Raw genomic sequence first — 22,862 nt, forward strand, 5'->3', positions numbered from 1 at the left:
CACGATTCTCCTCTCTTACGTAGGATGTTTAAAAATAGTATAAATGATTATTCAGGCCATCCAGATGTTTGTGAATAGAGTTTAAAATTTTGTTTTTAAAGCGTAAGTTTTGCTGGAAATTAAATAGTAGAAATGTTGCCTAAGGAACTTTGTTTTAGGGGTCTAAATAGATCACCACATAAAAATCTTTAAATGCCTTTGTGAGTAAGTATTAAGATATATAGTTATCTTAATTTTATAGATTAGAAAACAGATGCAGTCATTAATTAGCATAATCAGGAGATTTAAGTGAAACCAGTTTCTGATCATATTATCAAAGCCCTAAACCTTATCATGGTTCCAGAATTAGAGAACACTTTTTTCTTTTTTTAAAGATTTATTTTATTTTATTATTTATTTATTTATTTATTTATTTATTTATTTATGGCTGTGTTGGGTCTTCATTGCAGCACACAGGCTTTCTCTAGTTGTGGCAAGTGGTGTTACTCTTTGTTGTGGTGTGCAGGCTTCTCAGTGGTGGCTTCTCTTGTTGCAGAGCATGGGCTCTAGGTACACGGGGTTCAGTAGCTGTGGCATGCAGGCTCAGTAGTTGTGGCGCACGGGCTTAGTTGCTCCATGGCATGTGGGATTTTCCTGGACCAGGGCTTGAACCCATGTCCCCTGCATTGGCAGATAAATTCTTAACCACTGCCCTACCAGGGAAGTCCCAAGAACACTTTTGATAAAAGATGCTTTGACTGTAGGCAGCCATTGGAAAACTGTTGGTAGTTTTAATCACCCTTTATGATTTTCAAACTTTCTCGCAGGAGAGGGTTATCCATTTAATTTTCTGGACAAGCTATTTCATCAGATTGAAATATATTCCTAGGAATGATTATTGTTACTGTATATTTTGGCTTTATTGTTCACATAGAATAACAGTCCCAGAAATGACTTTTTTAAGCTCTGAAGCAGCAGCTGTGGGCTTCTTTGGCCTGTAGAAACTGGGAAAGAGGCAAAAGAAAAAAAAATTAGTTAAAATATAGACAGAATCTACAGATTTATCTTGTACTTTAAGAACACAGGAATTTGAAACTTCTAGAGTTAGAGTTTTTGACTATTTTTTCTGCTAGTTATTAAACATTCTTTTGGCCATGCCCCACGGCATGCAGGCTCTTAGTTCCCCAACCAGGGATGGAACCCATGCCCCCTGCAGTGGAAGTGCAGAGTCCTAACCACTGGACCGCCAGGGGATTCTCACAACATCTGTTTTTGTGTGAGCCACTGTACTCTGTTTTGTGGGGAATTCAAAGCAGAATTAGATGACATCATCTAGTATGGAAAGTGTTACTTGAGAAGAAAAGTATATCGCAGCATAGAAAGAGATCAGGTATATATGAATAGATATAAAATATTATTTAAGTTCTGAAGAGAGAGTGCTTATTAATGGCTACAAAACTACAGAAGTCTTTGTTAAGGTATCACTGGTGCTTTCTATTTTGTGGACTGTAAGAGTAGATTTGGGCATTCTGAGCCGGACCGAGGGAAGAAGGTGATGGGGGATGTGGCATTTCCATCAGAAAGAACCACCACAACCAGCAGTTGTGATTTAAAAAGTTAATTCAGAGAAGTGGCAAGTTTGTTTGTTTCCTCTATCAGATAATGGTGTGAAGATTTGGCTTTTATTAGAAAGTGATCCTTTGGGTTGTGCGCTCTGGCCAGTCAGCTCTCTTTATTCTAATACACGTCCATCCCTTCGTAGGTTTCCACATCCCTTGATGCATCCGTTTGGTACCCTAATTTTTCCAACCAGCTTTTTAAAGGAAAAAAATGAGTTGATGATTTCCATTTTTGAGACTTTGTCCCGTAGAAATAGAGACTCTTAGAGCAAAAAGATTATTTAACTCTACCACTTTATTATACAGCGGTTGATACTAAGTCCCAGAAAGTTAAATGACCTGCCTCAGGTCATTACTTTGTGCCAAAAGCAGGATGAGTGACAGCTTTCCTAAATACTGTTCTAGAGCTGTTTCTGTTTTATTATGCTGTTCACATGCAGTTTTAAATTTGTATTTTTAGATTGAATGATCTAGAGATACTAGAATGAAGATATATGATTGGTGAGGGATGTGTGTGTAAAATTGTGCACTCCTTAAAATCAGTGCCAAAATCCCTACATCCTGTATGGCAGCTTTCTCATCCTCAGCAGTTTTATGTCATCAATGGGTTAACCTGGAAAATTAAGTTAACTAGAACACATAAGTAATTAATGGAAGATGCCTCCCTCAGAGAAAGAAATTGCTAGACATTTGTTGTTGAAAATCCTATTGAATTGTTTTTTCAAAGATGTTACTTGGGTAAATTTGGATTTCTAGTTGAAAAGGGAATATGATTCCTTTAAAACAAAATGCTCTGTGTTGAAGAGCAGAAATCTTTCATTTTGTGTATGATGATTGCCATGGAAACAAGACAGTGTAAATTTGTTCATACATGTGCACAGTATTCACAATGATTATTGATCATGAGGGGAAGGGACAGTTACCCCTACTGATCAGAAGAACATCTCATTGCTTCATACCAGTAAATATTGATTCACTTCAGGTTGTTTTCTGCTTATGAAAGGGAAGGCAAGAGGAATAATTTTTAGTGTCCAGATTGCTAATAAGTACTAGTTAGGCAATTTAATATCTTTGGTGTTATTAGTTTGCAAACAATAGATTCTCCTACTATAAAGGTAAGTCCCCAGCAGGTGTAGAATGCCATTACTAGTGTTCCAGGAAAACTGACTTGATACAGAGTCAGGGCTTTTGCTTTTATGTTAAGGAATGCAGGTTAAGTTAAAGGATCAGCTGTTAACTCATTAAAGAAAAGTTAATGTTACTGAGCCAGGCTCTGTCCTGTCCTGGTTACTCACTTAATCTTCACAACATCCCCAAGAGATAGGAAGTATTATTATACTTGTGTAGCAGCTGAGGAAATAGAAATACAGGTAAGTTAAGTAACTGACTTGACCCAGATCAAAAAGACCCAGAGCTGTGACTTGAACCCAGGTGGTGTGACTGTACTAACTATAATCAGTATATATGTATATGTATGTATATTGGTGTCTGTGTGTCTGTGTATATATGCCTGGTGTGGTAATACAAGATTGGAACTAGTGGTTTGGAGGACTGTGTGCTAGTCCTACCTCTAGGACCTTAGGCCACCACTTAACATCTTTGAGCCTCTGATTGTTTGTATATGAGTAAAAATGACTAGGTAGATCAAAAAGGTTCAATGTTCCTTCCAGATCTGAAATTCCATGATGCTTGGTTTTTTGTTTTATAAATTTATTTTATTTATTTTTATTGGCTGTGTTGGGTCTTTGTTGCTGCATGTGGGCTTTCTCTAGTTGTGGCGAGCAGGGGCTACTCTTTGTTGTGGTGGTCGAGGCTCCTCATTGTCGTGGCTTCTCTTGTTGCAGAGCAATGGCTCTAGGTGCATGGGCTTCGGTAGTTGCGGCACATGGGCTCAATAGTTGTGGCACACGGGCTTAGTTGCTCCACGGCATGTGGGATCTTCCTGGAGCAGGGATCGAACCCGTGTCCCCTGCATTGACAGGCAGATTCTTAACCACTGCGCCACCTAGGAAGCCCCATGATGTTTGGTTTTAAACATTCTACTCAAATCAAAACAGTTAGTATAAGTAGTAGAGGTTGTTATGGAAAAAGGTGCCACGTTGTACTTGGGTGTTTCTGTTTCTCTGAATCTTGTTCTAATACAATTTTTGCAAGTATAATCACCATGATACTAAAGCTTTATTACTTAGCTATTTTAATACAAAATTCAATTTCAATTTTTATTTTTAGAATGCATGTTACAGACCCTGTCAACTAAACCTATAAAGAACCTGTGTTTTAAAAAGCTTAGTATCTAGGCACTGATGTGTCTCTGATGGGAATTTACCCTAATCTAATCTGATTTCAGCCTGGATTTCTTTATTGAGGGATCAGTCTTTTTAGGTTATTTCACTTGTATTCACATTTTTAACATTCCAAAATGATAAACTTGTAACCAAAACATTTTCATCAGTTGAACAAAACCAACACATTTGTCATAGTGAGGCTTACAGTGCCTGAATTATGTCTGCTGGAACTCATTCTATATATTCTTTTCATTTTGATCCTTGGATTTGATTATGCATTGGTCGTTAAACCATCATTAGGGTATAAATGAAATATAGAAATGTTGAGTGACAGGATGTGCCTATTTCTAAAGTTTTAGACTGCATTTCATTTTGAAAATTTTAGAATACAGTAACCTCTTTATGTACTCAAGAAGTGAATGTTTTTGAAATATGAATATAACCTAAAATACAGTATTTATTATGAAACTCATGATCACTCTAGCTAATTTAAACAGAAAGGTATTTATTACTGGGTATTAAGTGGCTTAGAGTATTGTTGATAAGATTATACTGCAAAATAATCTGCCATGGGAGCAGTTGCCTCTTCTGTGGTCAAGTAGTTATTTGTCAGTGCCTGAGCCAAAACTGCACTGAATAGGGAACTGTAACAATCAGAGAGGTTCTACTTCTGCTTGCTCTGGGGGCCACCTTCTGTGATCTGTATCAACAAAATGAATATCTGCTGTTACTTAGGATCCTAGTTAGCTTTAGCTGTATGCTGGGTTCTTTGCTAACACTTTCTTGTAAAAAGCAAACCCCTCTGCAGTCATGCATACCTACAGATATAGCAAAGTAGCCCCCTTTGACTGACTTCCTGCATGTAGATGTCATGCAAAAATACCTCTGTTTTGTGGAACTTAAATCACACCCAGAAACCTAGTTGAAAGAAAGTTTGAGAAATACTGTTTGTAACTTCCCAGATTCTGTGGTAGAGAAGTCACAGTGGAGGAAGGGTAGAATGACCCTCAAATTACAATCTGCCGTATTCACCACAGATACATTAGACAGGAGTAATTTTCCAGAGAGCCTTATGTACGTGTAGTACCATACACACTGAAAAGTAGCATTTAGATGTGTGGGATGGATAAAAGAGGTAGTCAGAGGGCAAAGTGAATAGAAAAAGTTCTCTGTGGAGAGTGAGGGTGGGGAGAGAGAATTTCATATGATGGGCTAGCTTCCCCAACATTTCTAGACCTTGAAGGATATGAAGAGTCTCCCGTCGGAATCCTCTTGTCACTTAGGGAACAGTATCTCAAAAGCATCAACTGTCTAACATGCACCAGCTTTTCCTGGTGTATCTCAGTGAAGCAGCTAAATCAGAAGTGATTAAGTAAACTTTGCCAAAACGTGGCGGACAAAAAGCACAGTAATGACAACCACAGAGTGGAAACGTGAGTCTTGGCGCTACACTCACTGATTACTAGCTGTGGGTCACACTGCCTTTTAACACCTGTGCGTCAAGTCTTGAACTGTAGATTTTGATCATGGTTTTCAAACAAGAAGGTGAGTGTGTTAATAAAAGGTCTAAATAGCAAAAGTTAAATATTTCAAATATATCCAAACCTATGCATTGGGAAATGCATGTGATTTATATATGAAATTTCCTGCCATTATTCAAAACAGAAAAGGAACACTATTTTGAGTGTATTTATTTGTGACCAAAGTATTCAGAGCAAGCAGGATGGGTATAAAAATTTCGTAGGTTTTTAAAGCTGAAATTTAGTATTAAAGCCAGAGAATCAGTAGACGGTTTTGTGTTTTACTTCTCCTGTTTAATTAAATAAACATTTTAAGAAACTGATTTTATTCCTAATTTCAGAATTCCCAGCGTCTTGAAGATAAATATCGCAGTCACAAGTTCTTTGGCACTGGCAAGGATCACACAGAGAATTGGTGGAGGGCTTTGTCCCATCAGCTCATAACTGAGGGATTCTTGGTAGAAGTTCCTGGGCAAAGGAAATTTGTAAAGATTTGCACGCTTACAGAAAAGGTAAACAATGTAGAAGTCTGCATGTTTGATTTAATTTTCTCACTGTGCATTGAAAGATTCTTCTTGTGTTCAATAGGGTAGAGGTTGGCTTACTAAAGCTGAAAGAGAATCTCCTCAGAGACTTATCCTTCAAGCTAATGAAGAATTGTGTCCACAAAAGTTTTCTCCACCAAGGTTCATTTTTCCATTTTTTTTTAACTTGTGGCGTTTTTGCTGTTTAAATGATTCATTTTATACCAATTTACAGGCACCACACAGAGTAAAATGAGTAAAGATAATCATTTTTGCGTAGTTTTAGTCAGTTATGGGGGTGGGAGTCAGTAGGGAGAAAGACAAATCATAGAACACTTTCATGGTGAATAGGAAGTAGTTGACTGTAGTATTTAGAAAGCTGCCTTCCCAGGTTCAATCAACTGTTTTTATACACATATCCCCATATTCCCTCCCTTCCTTGACTCCCCCCCTCGAGTCCCCCCCTGGTGTACCCCCCCAAAAAAAATAAAATAAAATAATAATAAAAAAGAAAAAAAAAAAAAAAAAAAAAAAAAAGAAAGCTGCCTTCCTATTGATTAAAGAAGTGTATAGCACAGGGAACCATATTCAATATCTTGTATAAACTATAATGGAAAAGAATCAAGAAAAAAAGAATATAGATATATACATGTATATGTATAACTGAATAACTTTGCTGTACACCTGAAACTAACACAATATTGTAAATCAACTATACTTCAATTAAAAATAAATAAGCAGCGCTGAGATCAATGTTGAAGAATCCATATACCATGTTTACTTCTTATGTATCTAAGATGGGAAGGGAATACACGTGTTGCCTGCTTTTTAGTACCTTTACATGTTATTGATCATTTTTCAGTTTTTTTTCTTTTTTTTTAATTTGAGATATAATTTACATATAACATTATGTAAATTTGAAGTGTACAAGTGTTGGTTTGACACGTTTACATGTTGCATTGTGATTATGGCAATAGCGTTAGCTAACACTTTTATCATATCACTTGAATATCATTTCTTTTTTGTGTAGAGAATAATTAAGTTCTAGTCTCCTAGCAATTTTGAAGTTTACATTACAGTATTATTGACTAAAATCACTATGTTGTGCATTAGATTATCAGTTTTACTTTTTTTTTTTTTTTTACTATTTTTCATTGGAGTATAGTTGCTTTACAGTGTTGTTAGTTTCTGCTGTATAGCAAAGTGAATCAGCTATATGTATACATGTTCCCACTCTTTTTTAGATTTCCTTCCCATTTAAATCACCACAGAGCACTGAGTTCCCTGTGCTATACAGTAGGTTCTCATTAGTTATCTATTTTATACATAGTAGTGTGTATATGTCAATCCCAATCTCTCAATTCATCCCACCCCGCTATCAATTTTACTTTTAAACTTAAAAAACTTGAAAAAAACTTTAAAGAGCTTTAAATATAAACTTTAAAGAGCTTAAGCTCTTTAGGGGGGAAAATAAATTTAAAAAGTCATCAGTTCTAAAAGAGTAATATAATCTCATCTGCCTTTCTAAGAGTGGAAGTGTGATGATTCATGTATTAGATAATTACTTTTTAACATTTGAGATAATTTAATGTTATTATTTTTCAGTTCTAAAGCTGTGTCTTCAGGCACTGAGCAGCATTCCTCTAATCAAGTACGAATTGAATTAACTTCAGAGAAGGTTTGTTTTTATTAAAGAGATGGTTCTTACTTATTTCATTCTTTATTGATACAAGTCCTATTTAAAATTTTTCTGTTTTATTTCCACTCAAATTAAAGAGGAAGATGCTATATATAACAAGACACAAAATGTGGAAAGAACAGAATACGTTATGAACAGAACAAAATATGCAGTATATAATTTCTGGGGTTAATAGAACAGTTAGGAGTATTTAAGAAAGTAGTGTTTTTGTCTTTTTTCTTTTAAGCCTATTTTATAACTCATTTGGTTTGAAGTCTTTTTTTAGATATTATAAAACTTTTAGTTGATGGAAAAATAAGCCTGATTCCTAAATGTTCTCATTAAAGTTACATAGACAGACAGACAGACACACACACACATTTTCTTGCTTTGTTTCGGATCTTAGGTAACTATTAGAGATTAAATACTTATCCCCAGGCAGACTTCCACTAATTAGAATACTAGGTTGATGGGGTGATGGGCAAATGTGCTGAATTACATTTTCTGGTGAGTTTTTTCTGCTTTATTAAAGTATACAGAATGTAATTGAATCAGTTTTGTGACTTTGACTCTTGCTATATCTCTAAGAATTCTTTTGATTGTATATTCTCTATGGATGTGGGAGGAATGGGATATTACATTGCATTCCTAACTGCCTTTAGAAACCAGGAGTTGATAATTCATGAGCTTAGTTTCAGATAACTTATTTGATGAGTTGGTTAGTAAAAGGAAAATTTATCATTGTAATATTTTGTGTCTTATTTTCTTCATATTTAAAAGTTTTTTGAAACTTCTCTCTTTTTTTTGTTTTTGTTTTTGGATGGACCTTTATATGTTTAAAAGCAGTCTAACTTGAATAAGATGTATTCTTACAAAGCACATGATAAAATTTCTTCTGGGAGTAACAGTCCTACAAAAAGGTACAGAATTCACATTTTTATTTTCTATACTCACTTTATAAGCATGTTTTCTCTTTCTTTCCTAGAGAGAAAGATCTGTCAGATGCAGGGCTATTTCATTGGCAGAAGGAAGTTAAAACATAAGCCTCCATGATTATAATTATTAAAGCAGACTTATAAAATGATAATTTTAATATTAATTTAATAGCTAACACTTCTGGGTATTATTGTTTGCCAGGCTCTGTGCTAAATGCTAAGCATTTTATAAGTAATATCTCATTTAATTCTTACAACAACCTATGAGCTAGCTGCTATTATTTGTCCCTATTTTATAGTTGAAGAGACTAAAGGTTAAGAAGCTTAACTTGTTAGGAGCATACATTTAATAACAGAGCTGACTTTCAGATTTATGCTTGTAAACCTCTAGCATCTAAACACTGTTAAATTATATTTGTTTGAAATATATATATTCCCACTCCATTTTCAAAAAAAAAGATCTTATGGCAAAATAAAATGGTAGATACTATGGTTGGTAGAGAATAAAGGTAATGCACCTATTGTGCTTTCAAGCTTCATATTTGACTTTCTGACTTAATAAAAGTGTGGAGAATGTACAGAATTACGGAAAGTCTGAAAATGAAGAATTTAAAAAACTTGTTAGGGCATATGCACAGATTAAGTGGACTACACTTACATACGTATCAGGTGAAAGAAAATGGTTTGTTCTCTAATGGTTTGCTCGCTTAGATAGGTAACACTACTTTGGATCTGAGAGAAACATTTACCGTAATACCAGCCTTCCACCCCAAATAATTTCTTTTTGTTTGGATATGTCACATGTGACTTCTGTGTTTCATGTAAACAAAAGGTTTAAGGAGTGTCCAAAACAATATACCTATTCAATATGCTGAAGCATTTCTTCATTTAAACATAAAGAACGTGGCGTCTTCTTTATGCCACATACTGTTCTAGGCACTGGATTCAGTGGCGAATAATAGAGACACAGTCACTGGCCCTCCCAGAGTTTGTATTCTAGTGGGATATACAGGTAAGGGAACAGAAAATCACAATCCAGAGTTGTAACACTTTGGAAACACACTTTGGAAGTGACACTTGAGGCTTAAGTAGGAGATTGGTGAAGTGAGGGAAGTGAGGGGAGTGAGGGGATGTTTTCTAAGCAGAGGGATGGCCCACATGCTAAAACCTGAAAGCAAGAGAGGGTATAGCACGGTCGAGGGACTCAACGGTTTGCTAGCAATTCCCTGGTAGAGGGAAGCAAGGGAGTTGTAAACTTTAAGACTGGAGAATTGAACGGGGTCTAGAATATCCAGTTCCCTTCAAGTACTCGATTTGATCATAAAAGCAGTTGGGAGCTAAGGAAAGGTTTTAAGCAGAACAGTGACATGATCAAATTTATGACTGAGAACAGGGTTTGACGCACAGTTTCTATGGAGGATCAGAGGGCCATGTGGTCTCCATCTCAGCTACACAGCTTTGCCATTGTGGCTTCAAAGCAGCCATGGATGATATGTAAATGGACAAGTGTGGCTCTGTTCCAGTAGAACTTTATTTAGGGATGCTGAAATTTGAATTTCATACAGTTTTCACATGTCACAAAATATTTTTCTTTTGATTTTTTTTAACCGTTAAAAAATGTTAAAAAAAAAAGCCGTTCTTAGCTACAAGCCTTAGAACAGACAGATTTGGCCCGTGCACCCTAGCGTGCCGACCCATGGTTGATGACTCTGGCTGTGGAGGGAATGGACTGCAGGAGGATCAGAGTTGTAGAGTCACAGATAGGGAGGCTGTTGTGTCGCTTGCAAGAGGTGGTGGTAGATTAGTCAAGGGAAGTGGCAGTGGGTGTGGAGCGAAAGAGATCTGTAAGATGTTTAAGGAGATGGAATTGTTAGGACTCAGTGATTGAAAAGATAGGTGGGTTAAGGAAGATGGAGGACTTGACTATGACGCTTGGGTTTCTGTCTTTGTTGGTAGGCGAGTGCTGCCATTTCCTTTACTGGGCTGCCTAAGAGGAAGACAGGTTTGAAGGGCTGCCTGTTTAGGGGATGAGGTTAAATTAGGAGTTTAGTGATAGACATACTAAGTTTGAGATATCTGTGGAGTGGTGCAGAAGTTATATGGGTTTAGTGTACAGAAGTGAAAAAGATGCTTACATATCAACTATTATTTTAAATCTCATTTGAATTTTCATTAAAATAATACATGTGAATGTTTTTAAAAGTCAATTGACACTTAAAGGCATATAACAAAGCACACCAGTTCACACTTTTCTCAAACCCACTTTGTTCTGTTCTGCAGTAGCAGTCACCCTCAAATCTTCTGACCAGTTTCTGTGGTATTTGCCTCCATACTTCTCTTTTAAAAACACCTTTTCAGCATATATTTTATTAATATTTATTGTACATTTCTCTTTGAAAGTCTGAAAAAAAGTGGAGAAAAGTCTAAGAAAGAGGGCTAGTACCTCATCTTTTTTTTTAATTGAAGTATAGTTGTTTTACAGTATAGTTTCAGTACAGCGTAGTGATTCAGTATTGTTACAGATTATACTCTGTTAAAAGTTATTACAAGATAATGGCTAAAAACCTTGTGCTGTACAATATATCCTTGTTGCTTATATATTTTATGCATAGTAGTTTGTACCTCTCAACTGCATATCCCTAATTTGCCCCTCCCCTCTTCACTCTTCCCTTTGCTACAAAACCTGTGAATTTTGCATATATACTGATTTGTATTATTTTTTAGATTCCACATATAAATGATATCTTACAGTATTTGTCTTTCTCTTCCTGACTTATTTCACCATGCATAATATTCTCTAGGTCTATTCATGTTGTTGCAAATAGCAGAATTTCATTTTTTTTTTTATGGCTGAGTAGTATTCCATTGTATGTGCATACACCGCATCTTTTTTATCCATTCGTCTGTTGATGGGCACTTGGGTTGCTTCCATATTTTGGCTATTGTAAATAGTGAACATTGAGTTCATCTATCTTTTTGATTTAGTGTTTTTGTTTTTTCCGGCTGTGTACCTAGGAGTTGGATTGCTGGATTATATGGTAGCTCTATTTTTAGTTTTTTGAGGAACCTCCATACTATTTTCCATAGTGGCTGCACCAATTTATATTCCCATCAGTAGTGTACAAGAGTTCCCTTTTGTCTTTATCCTCTCCAACATTTGTTATTTGTAGACTTTTTGATGATAGCCATTCTGACAGGTGTGAGGTTACTTTCATGTTTCTAAGTGACATGCTTACATTACTATTTTTTTTATATCATTATAGGATTTTTTTTTACTTTTCTTTTTTAAGTGTACAGTTTGATAACTTTTTTCTTATTAGTAATGTATATATGGCAATCCCAATCGCCCAATTCATCCCACTCCCTCCCCCCACCCCACTTTCTCCCCTGGGATTACTATTTTTTGACTTAACCATTTTTAGAAATTTTCCATCTACATCCTATAATGGTAAATTAGGGCTTATCTCCCCTATCCCCTCCCCTCATTTCCTTGCCTTCAATCCCCCCACTTCCCTGGAACAAAATTATATTTCAATTTTTGGTCATATTAATAATTTGTCTTTATTATATCTATTCAAATATTATATACTACTAAGGCAAACTGTGTTATTATGACCACCACTAGCTTAATTTTTCTTGATGTTAATAATTATCTTTTTTATTTTCTTCACCTGTTTTTTTGTGTTCCTATTACTAATTTTTATTTTCTCCTATTTTCAATCTGTTTTTATTTGTTTACTCTCTTGGATAGTTCCTTGACTTTATATCCCCTCCCATCTAGTGAGATTTTAATTATCAAATTTTTAATTTCTAAGAACTATTTGTTGTTCTTTTCTTTCTTTAATCATGTATTGCAGTGTTTTCTTGATTCACGGATACAGAATCTCCACTTCTCTCTTCGATGATATTCATTATGTATTTTGAACTTTTCTTCTGTGCACTTGTAATAGTATTCATAGGCAAAACAATTTTTATCAAACATTTTCCACATGTATTTCTTCTTCAGGAATATGTTACCCAGAATTTTGCTAGTATATGTGATAATAAAATTTTTTTTCTGAAACAATTAAAAATACCATTTTGCAAATAGTCTACTAGTATAGAGATTTCTATCAATACTAAGATAAAGGTAAATATAATTATATTATTTAAAACAAATTTATAATTGTCTTGAGTCATCAGATATGACTAATTCTTTGAACTGGAGTTGTCTTTCCTCATGTTCAAATCTATTTACTTTAGTGATAGGATCTGATAGTTGTAAAAGTGAAGTCTTTACACTGTAGATTTTGAATTCTTGAAGTAGGGAAATTTATAAGCATTTCTTAAGTATCAAACATATTCTTCTTTTCCCCACCAAGAGCAGAAATTTATTTAAATTTGACATCTTTCACATAGGCTGTTCTATACAGTTTCATTTTTATAACTTTTCCTCTTTATAATTAATTTATCAGTGAGAAACGCCTCTTATAGAAACAGATTTTCTATCTAGTTTGCTGCCTAGCACCTTTCATACCATATTATTTGCTAATTGGGTGTTTTAAATTCTTCTTTTGAGGAGTCAAAGGCAAAATTACTCCTTTTGGCTAATTTTTGTTAGTTTAACTTTGAAGAAAATTGTGAATAATTTGATTAATTCCATGCTAATGTTTCTCAACAGCCAAAAATTAGTGCTACCACAAGAAGAATTATAGATGGTATCCCTCTTGGTTAAAAAAATGTTATTTTACTTCGGTGTAGATAAGGAGTTTTTTCTTTTGAAGTATTTGATTGAGGAGGAGGAGGCAAATGCTGTTCTTAATTATACCAATTTTGAAATGAACAAAATTCTCATTTTTACTTTACCTTTATAATGAATGTATTTGATTCAAAATATTTAAAATCTAGGCTGTCATTTAAGTAACAGTTGCCTTACTGGTATTGTGACAAGTAAACATTGATATTGATGTGGAAAGATACTCCCATTTTGGGGGCAAAATAAAAAGTGAATTTGGAGAAAGAGAAGCATTTGTTATTTATTTTCTTTTAAATGTTTTAGCATCATGGTGCCATCACCAGGAAAATGTTACAAGTCCTCAGAACCTGTTATTTCAGCTCAGGAGCAGGAAACTCAGGTACGGCTTTTGTAAAAAGGCAGTTTTTGAGACAATGGTCATGACTCTATGTATGCTTAAAACTCTCTTGCCAGTATTTTAAAAATTGTGGTTTAGCTGAGAGTCTAAGATACAGTTCAGTTTATTTTTCATCCTCAGGGGGAAATGTAATATCTGAAGCTCTAAAAATAAAGGACTGGATTTTTCTAAGTACGTTTAAACAAATATTGTTGTTTCTTTGCTTTTCGTTCAGACTATGTTATATCGCAAATTGGTAGAAGCTAGGCAGAAACACGCGAATACAATGAATGTGCCTCCAGCTATTCTGGCAACAAATAAGATCCTGGTGGATATGGCCAAAATGAGGTAAGCCATTTGCATATTTCTAACTGATTTTCTTCTAACATAATAGATTTGTAAAATATATCATTAAGTGATAATATGACTATGGCTCCAGCAGTCACATCCAAGAGGTGGCTCCCAAATCTCCCATGTTGCTGCCAGTGATCTCTTCACTGAGCTTTTTAGTCCCACGTTTCTACATGAAACCAGCTGTTTTCAGCAATCACATCCAGTGTATATCAAACCTAACTCGTTACCCACCAACCCTCCATACGTGCATTTCATGCATTTCATGCAAATACCGAAACTCTTCTTTCTAAAGTCCTTATTTTTGTTAGTCATACTGTCATGTTCCTAATCACGCCTCTTTTATACCGCTGATATTATTGTTACTCTTCTAACATGTATCGCCACCTTTCTCTTATGTTTCTCTGTGCCTGTCTTTGCTTTTCTTCCTTTTTTTGGGTGACATCATGGTAGTTCAGACCATTACCCTTGGACTGTTGCAAAAGCCTCTAACTAGTTACTGTTTCCTCAGTGTCTCTCTCTCTCTCTCTACTTATCTGGTATATGAATACTAAATTAATCTTTCTTTAACATGTTGTACTTCTGCTTAACTAGTTTCCCACTGTCTTAGCATACTTAGATCACAATTCAAGGCCTTCCATTTATGGACTCACACCTGCTTTTCCATCTGAGTTACAGAATTTTAATACTTAATCTTACCTAGATTGTTTACCATTTGTTTAAGTCTCCTTTTCAACTCCCATGTACTTATTTACACTGTTGCTTCTGCCTTATAGTTTCCCTGATTCTCCAAAACTCCTATTAGGAAATCCTTTAAGATCTGGTTTTATTGTTATTTGCTCCATGAAGCCTTCCATGTTCTTATCAGCAAAGTGATTCCTCTCTGGAATTCATAAAGGACTTTTAAATGTAAATTTAAAAGATAATTCTATGGTACTTATTATGTAATGATTTATTTATTTTGTTGTTATTATTGGTATTCATGTATTATATCTTGTAGATTTTAAACTCTATGATAAAGATGTTATATTCCTCATGTTTTTGTGTTTTCCAAAGCACCTAGCACAATGCCTGATAATCACTAGGTGGCCAATAAATAGTTAGAAGAAATTATTTCCAAAGCATTGTTGCTTGGTAACAGTACCCATCTTTTATGCTTCCTTTTCAAAAATTGTTCTGTTGCTAAATTTCATCCAAGAGATGTCATTTTAGAGAAGAATTTTCTAATACTATTACATAGTGCATATACTTATAATAATTATTTCATTAAAAATAAATATTCAAAGACCACATTTTAGTATTCAGTGAAGATATTTAAAGGAAAAGGGATACTCATTAGATTGACAGATTTTTAGAAAGAAGACATCAGACATTCTCTCCATATTGGACACAATAAGAAATATTGAAAGCCTGAAGTAGTTAGTTAGCAAGTTTATTGTTACAGGTAAAAACTCTGCAAATAATGAATGAGATTTTCTTCTGAGGTTCTTAGCCTCTTAGTTGTCCTCTAAGGCATCATAAAACATGATTACTTGTTTTATACATTGTTTTTGGTTGCTGGAAAAAATACATGTTCATTGAGTGTCAGTATGAAGTAAATGTCCGTCAGCTGTGTTGCTAGAGTGGTAATGTTTCAGTGGTTTCTTGACTTCTTAATTTTTTTAAATGACAGGCCTACTACAGTTGAAAATTTGAAAAGGATCGATGGTGTTTCTGAAGGCAAAGCTACGATGTTGGCCCCTCTGTTGGAAGTCATCAGACATTTCTGTCAATTAAATAGCATTCAGGTAAAATACTGTGGTTTTCAGGAGCTCTAAGAGAATAAACTTTTTCTGACGATTTCAAAAAACTCTTCAGAAGCAGCATTTTCTCCCTTAAATTTCATTTTTATGACACTTAGAAAATGAATTCAGTTAGTCTATAGTAAAAATCAGTTATAAAAACATATTATTTACTTATTTTTTTAAATTGAAGTATAGTTGACTTTCAATAATATATTAGTTTCATATGTACAACATAGTGATTCAATATTTTTATGTATTATATTCTATGTAAAGTTATTATAAAATATTGGCTATATGCCCTGTGCTGTACATTACATCCTTGTAACGTATTTATTTTATACCCAGTAGTTTGTACTTCTAAGCCCCTTCCTCTGTCTTGCACCTTCCCCCACCCCTCTCCCCACTGGTAACCATTAGTTACCTAATTTTTAAGATGATACCAAAGTAGTTGTTAAGGCTGCTTATGTCTGTTTATTTTGTCAAGAGTTTTCATTTTTAAAGCTGAATAAGTACTGTATTTTACATTGATAAATTATTTTACTTTCAAATGTAGGTAGAAATTAAAGCTTCATTCATTCATTTATTCAGTATTCACTTCCAGGGGATTAGGGGACTAATTTAGAGGCAGAGTAGTCCACATTTTAGTTCATTTTTATTCCCTCTTATTGCTTAAAAGGAAGACTAGGAATTTCTAGTTCTACAACCATGTTTGTTATTACAAATATTTTATTTAAAACTTATTCCCTCTAGCCTTATTTTACCTTTTAAAATCAATATGTAAAAATTAAACTTCTTTTTGAGCTCCTCATAAAAAGGGAATTTTGGGGCTCTTCCTTAGATGTTTTATTTGTGTTATTTTTTTCCCTAGGAGCTAATGATCATGTTGACATTCTGTCTTATTGTTACATTGATATAATTTTTTGATCATTTGTACTACATTTAAAATTTTGTAGACAGACTTCTTTTCAAGTACACAACCACAAGAAGAACAGAAGAGAAGTGTGGTGGTGAGAAATAACACAGGCTTCCTTTCACAGTCTGCGGCCATCACATATTCTTTATTCCAAGAAAAGAAAATGTGTTTGGTAAGTGTTACTTTCAAGTTAGAGGGAATTTTTAAATTTATCTAAACATGTTTTATCAGCTTTTCAATATTAAAGTTGTGACTTGAGATAAATTTCTTCTAATCCTATAATGTTTTATGTTGTTTCATTTTATAATTAATTTTAGAACAGCATGTCATTTTCTTTTTCTAAGCCTACTTGTGTCAATTAAGTAAAAACAGCAAGTATAGTTTGGCTGTGATTATCTTACACAGGTTGTATCAGAGGTACTGATAAACACATTTATAGTTTAGGGATATTGGAACAGCCATATTTTAAGACTTTTTTTTTTAAATGGGATTAATAGTTAAAAAACTATTACCATATGTACTGATAAGGGAATCTCTAAGATACATTGTTAAGTAAAAAAAAAAAGGAAGATGCAGAGTGGTGTGAAAAATGTACATAAATGTGTATGTATATATTTGCATGCTTATATATTCACATATCCTTGTGTATGTATACAGAAGTGCATAGAATATCTCTGGATGTCCAAGAAGCTAGAAATAAGTTAAAAAGACAACAAACCTGCTTTCCACTCTATCTCCTCTAGTGTAATGTTCTATTTTTTTTAACCATGTCTGCTTGATGCTGTTTGCAAAAAATCTGATTACTGTGAAAAATGGCCATACTTAATGTTTTTTCATTGTTCTGGCGTAAGTCCTTAAGACTGTTGAGATTTTTAAATATACAAAATGAAGAGGATATCTTAGTGGAATAGGGACAGAATGAGACTTTCAGCTAAGATTCACTAATTTGCATGCCTGTCCTCTCTGATGTTAAATTGGTTTAGATCAGGCTGTATGGCCCAGGGCCTGTTTTTCCTGTTCTCTGTGTCTTCATTCACTAGGCTACATTACACACTTTCTATTCTGGTTAAGATCCAACATGCATGAGAATAAACAGTCCATAGTTTGTCTTAGTCACTTAATAGATGTTCTATTTAGATAGCCAAAGTCTTTAATTAAAAGTACAAGTCATTATACAAAGAACCAAATAATTCCATTGTATGCTATTTTTGAAACAAATTACATGATAAATAGGAATTTTCAGTTCATTCTCTTATTTAAACAGTGACTTACATGTACATGTTAAACATGTTTGTATATACATAATTTGACCAAATACGTATGGTATAACTGTGTATAATTACTAAGAAAATAGGGAATACCCTCTGAATTTTTCAAAGAAATTGTATTTTCATACTCTGCCAGGATATGAAGTTTCATGTATTATATTATATATTCATGGTTAAAAATGTGAAGAGTGGTATATCTTCATTTGTGTCTTTTGCTATTATTTGGTTGTCTATTATTATGAAATATTGTACTGTAATTATCTGTACCTCCCAGGAGTCTGAGGGGGTCTTGCCAGTTAACCGCAGAATTAAACATGCCTAAGGACTAATTAATCAGGAGCAATAATACAGTTAGTTTTAGGTAATTTGATGCCTGGTATCAAATAACCCTGATATTATGCACACATGGTGCACCTCGTCTAGTGGAAAATGAGTAGACATTTAATGAAAGGAACTTAAAACCTTCCTTTGAAGGATGAAAATATTGCTTTAAATGCTCTATTCTGTGAAAACATCAGCATTCGTACAAACACACAGTCCAGATTCAGACTTTCAAAGTGTGTTAAAAAAGAGTATCATGAGATAATTTAAAGCTGAGTGACTAAACTTTCTGAACATTTAAAAGACTTTTATCTAACAGACATCTTAAATGGATTTGGAGCTATGTTTGTTTAAAAGCTATATAAATATGTAACAATGTCCTTAATTTAGCACAATTCATGTAAAATTCAATACGAGGCAAATGATGACAGCCACTTGTAAATTGTGGTTATTATTATTTTATGAATAGAGCCAGTTTAAAGCACTTTTTAAAGTCTTCTTAAGAACCTTTTATAGAATACATTTGGAGCCTTATGTTATCACTAAGCATTTTAGGATTTGTCTTCCTGGAAATTCGTGTAACTGAAGTACCATGTGTTATTTCAAGTGTATAGATTATTGGGTTACAGTTTACTATATTTTTAAAAGGTTGTGGCAGCTATTAGACTTACCTAGAATGACTACTCTCTGTCACTAGTGGGTTTTTAAGGTGAACAATTACAGACGGATGAGGACTGATTCCTTAGCTGAAGCTGGATGATTTTGCTTTATTCAATAGAATAAGTATAAAAAGTAGCACCTGTGGAGTTCTAGCATGTGAGTCATTTTCAAGAATTAGTTACAATGAGAAATTGAAATGAAGGTTTAGTGCACTGTTTATTTCTCAGTGAACATTTACTACCCGAAGGTTTTGGACCTTGTATAGAATTCTATACAGTACAGTGGAAACTTAAAAAAAAACTCAGTGGTTGTTTTGCTGCTATTTCTCTAGAAGAGGATAGCTGAGAACAGGGTTCTGCCTCTCACAGCGGTTGGCATGCACTTGTCCCAAGCGGTGAAAGCTGGCTACCCACTGGATCTGGAGCGAGCAGGCCTGACTCCAGAGATTCAGAAGATGATTGCTGATGTCATCCGAAACCCTCTCATCAACTCAGGTGATAACCATGTCCCCAATCTGCAGCCTTAATGACTCGAGTCATTGAACCCAGATGAAGTAAACAAGCAATCCATTAATATTTTTCACTCTGATCACATTAACCCTTTATGCTACTGTGAAAAGTTTACTTTTGTAATGCTGTTTATTGTCTTAGAAAAACAATCTTCCCATTGTCACTCAGAGGAAAGTCTGAGTCTGAGAAATTCTTGGGTTTTTTTTTTTTTCAACTTCAGATTACAACTTCCACACCCATCCTCCAGAAGAGGATGATTTCCATTCATCCCTTGAAAAAAACACACGTTCATTCCCCATAGCTTACTGACTCTTAGTTTTTTTCTAAATCTTTCTGATCCCCTGTCACTTGAGTAGCCTTTCTCGTCAATACCGTCAATAGTGTCAGGCACTGTGGCGTTGAAGGGATGGACTGAGTCCTCTTTGTCCCCTTGTAGAAGAGTTTCCTCCTATCACTTTGCTACAGAACCTCAACTGTGCTCGTGGAGATCAAGCCCCTTTGTTTGCCTTGCAGAAAATTTTAAAATATGCTTATTTTAAAATTATGATCCCTTTTTTACAGAAGTAAAGATGAAGTACATCAGAAGGATTTTCCCACCTTGAGTGTACAAATGTTAGGACTGTTAGGGCAGTGGGCATACGAAAAGCCTTATCTCCAGAGCTGCAGTGCAAATAGTGAAACTTTTTACTACCTCAGGTTCTTTCGCACTCTGGAACAAGGATATAGTTCTCTCCTGAAATTTAGAAACGAGAAAAAAGATCGCAATTAATACTATACTTAATTGATCAGAACAAAGGTATTGAAGTCACCTTCAAAGGCAGCATTAGTTCTAGGCCTGAGCAAGACTTGACTGAAGGACACCTCCTTCTCTTCTTCCACTGCTCAGCTTCGGAGGCAAGGAGAGAGGCAGAGGCAAGTTGGGGCAGTGGCCTCTAAGTTAGGTCCAGGGAAGCAAAATTTCTCTTTTTGTTATACCCCGTTATTAAAGTTGTATTGTTAACTATTTAAAGGAAAGAAATATGCAGTTTCTAATTCTGGTCAGTGAGACTTCCAAGTATTTTAAGGGCCTGTTGATAACATGTCAACTTCTTATTTGAGGGAGATACCTTAACAACTAATTCTGCGTCTCTGTCACGGCTTTCTGGTTAAGATTTGATTTCCCATGTAGGTCTGTCTATAGGGAAAAATATGCCGTCGTCTTGCTAATCTGGGTACTTATCTGTATGATAGTTGTGAATTCATGACTGGAAATTCTTGAACTGGCATTTTGTGAACTTGGTTCCAGTAGGTTTGTAAATCTGAAAACGTGGGGGCCACATCCCGCACTGTGATAAGCTACCCAGGGTCACTTGAGTGAGATGTGAGTCATCTTGTGAGGAAGCTGGCCAGCTCTTCCGGTCGCTCTCCAGGCTTTCTGACGTCAGCAGCCGTTTTCCTAGACATTAAGGCAGAGGAAGGACGACGGTAATGACTTGTAGGGTTAGAATTGAGATTGTATAAAACCTCTCTTTCTCCAATGCAGAATGAAATAGTATTTTAGAGAAAGTCAAAGACTCAGCTGCTTTCTTGATTTTAATACCCTAGAATTATTTTTTCCTTTCTGTGTGTATTATCTCTCAGGATTTAGAGAAAGATGTGTCTTTGATCAGCTGTTTGATAGTATGTAGTATTCTCTGAATGAATTTGTGCAAGTTTTTTTTCCCTTTTTCCTATTGTCTTTACTACTGTATACTGAGTATAGCAAATAAATTCTCATTCAGCAAATAAATTCTCTTAAATATCAAATTTAAGTTCCAAAAAACAATGGAATTTAAATTATACGTATTAAACACTTACTTCATCTTTCTGTTAATATACTGCATATAGGTTGTACAAATAATATAAAAAAAATCAATGTAATTTACTTCCAAAGCCAAAATTGAGAAAGGTAAGAATCGTGAGCTCTAAACTTTCTTCCTTTTGATTGTGTGGCCATAGTCTGTAATATATCATTTATTGATGTGAAATTTTATTTTTGAATTCTTGTTTTTCCTTGATAAAATACTATTTGTTCTCTCACTGGAGGAAACATTGTTATAATAAGATATGAAGATATCCATGCCCCACTAATGATTCAGCTGTGTTATTTCATCTTTTACTTAACTGTAGCCATATCACATAATTCGGTGTTTTAATGAACAAGGTTGTTGGCGTTTAAATTTTGCACAGTCTTGAATTGAGAATTTTTTGTATTTTATTATGGCATACTCTTATACTTAAAAATAGAGTATTTGTGAATTGAGAAATTATATCTATTATTTTCATGCTATCTTATTTGCTAAGTAGGTTTTGTACTTGTAACTTAATATTTTTAAGGAATTCTGTACCTTTTTATTCTTTTAGTTTTTTCCATGTTTACATGACTTTAAGCTTCTTTTATGGAGTTGAGGTTCTAATTGTGCTTAGTAATAAGTGAAGCAAAGTATTTAATGAGGTACCTGGATAATATTTTGAATAATTTCATTCTTTCATTCTTTGTGCATGTAACTAGAAAATTAAGGGTGGTTTCTACTTTTGGTGCCACAAAAGTAGGGGTAATATGATTTCTTTTAAGCACTGAAAGAGTACGGGCAGTACTCATTATTTCACTCGCCAATAGTATTTTCAGCGCATACTTATGTGGAAAGTTAGGGCAAATAAGATCTGAAAATAAGAGGGGGCGGGGGGTGAAGGGGAAACTGAGAGGAAGCGAGAGAGTAGCACAGACATATATATGCTACCAACTGTAAAATAGTCAGTGGGAAGTTGTTGTATAACAAAGGGAGTCCAACACAAGGATGGAAGATGCCTTAGAGGACTGGGGTGGGGAGGGTGGGGGGGACTCGAGGTGGGGGGAGTCAAGGAAGGGAGGGAATATGGGGATATGTGTATAAAAACAGATGATTGAACCTGGTGTACCCCCCCCCCCCAAAAAAAATCCATCACCAAAAAAATAAAAAAAAAAAAATAAAAAAATAAAAAAATGAAATCTATCTTTCCCTGAAAACTTATTTAAATAATAGGCATTTTAGATAGTTGATGTGTTTTGTTATGCTTCAATATCCATTGAAAGAATCCTTTTTATTAGAATCTTATTTACAAGTATGTTTAGCTTCTATTTTAAGGATAAATTATTTTCAAAAAATTAACTTATAATTGATATTTGGAATTTCTGTGGATGGTGGTTTTGATTCTCAGGGCAGCCCTCTAAAGACAGTTTGAAATATAAATTAGGCAGAGTTGATGGCCTGACCTGACTCTGGGTCTTGGAGGCAGAGTTGCAGGTGGTACAGGAGTGAGGCGATGTGCTTTACTCCATTTCTGTTCTGTGAGGGGTCAGGCATTTGAAAGGGGAACATTTTCTTTGGCCACCTTCCTCCTTCCTTT

At 34.7% G+C, this 22,862-nt stretch overlaps 1 protein-coding gene across 11 annotated transcripts in view; it reads left to right on the forward strand.

Moving 5' to 3' along the window:
• The window catches only part of WRN (WRN RecQ like helicase), a 118,500-nt gene that overhangs the window by 86,772 nt on the left and 8,866 nt on the right, over window positions 1-22,862 (forward strand). For 9 of the 11 annotated variants that reach the window (XM_057696588.1, XM_057696586.1, XM_057696591.1 and 6 more), the window contains 9 exons: window positions 5,745-5,915; window positions 5,992-6,089; window positions 7,533-7,605; window positions 8,449-8,525; window positions 13,579-13,654; window positions 13,887-13,999; window positions 15,675-15,789; window positions 16,740-16,871; window positions 19,280-19,442. In XM_057696588.1, the coding sequence (XP_057552571.1) occupies window positions 5,745-5,915; window positions 5,992-6,089; window positions 7,533-7,605; window positions 8,449-8,525; window positions 13,579-13,654; window positions 13,887-13,999; window positions 15,675-15,789; window positions 16,740-16,871; window positions 19,280-19,442 (1,018 nt within the window). The remainder of the gene's footprint in view (window positions 1-5,744; window positions 5,916-5,991; window positions 6,090-7,532; window positions 7,606-8,448; window positions 8,526-13,578; window positions 13,655-13,886; window positions 14,000-15,674; window positions 15,790-16,739; window positions 16,872-19,279; window positions 19,443-22,862) is intronic. The other 2 variants (XM_057696589.1, XM_057696587.1) reach the window with 1 other exon arrangement.

This window comes from Hippopotamus amphibius, chromosome 10 (assembly GCF_030028045.1).
Source record: "Hippopotamus amphibius kiboko isolate mHipAmp2 chromosome 10, mHipAmp2.hap2, whole genome shotgun sequence".
Lineage (NCBI taxonomy): Eukaryota > Metazoa > Chordata > Mammalia > Artiodactyla > Hippopotamidae > Hippopotamus > Hippopotamus amphibius.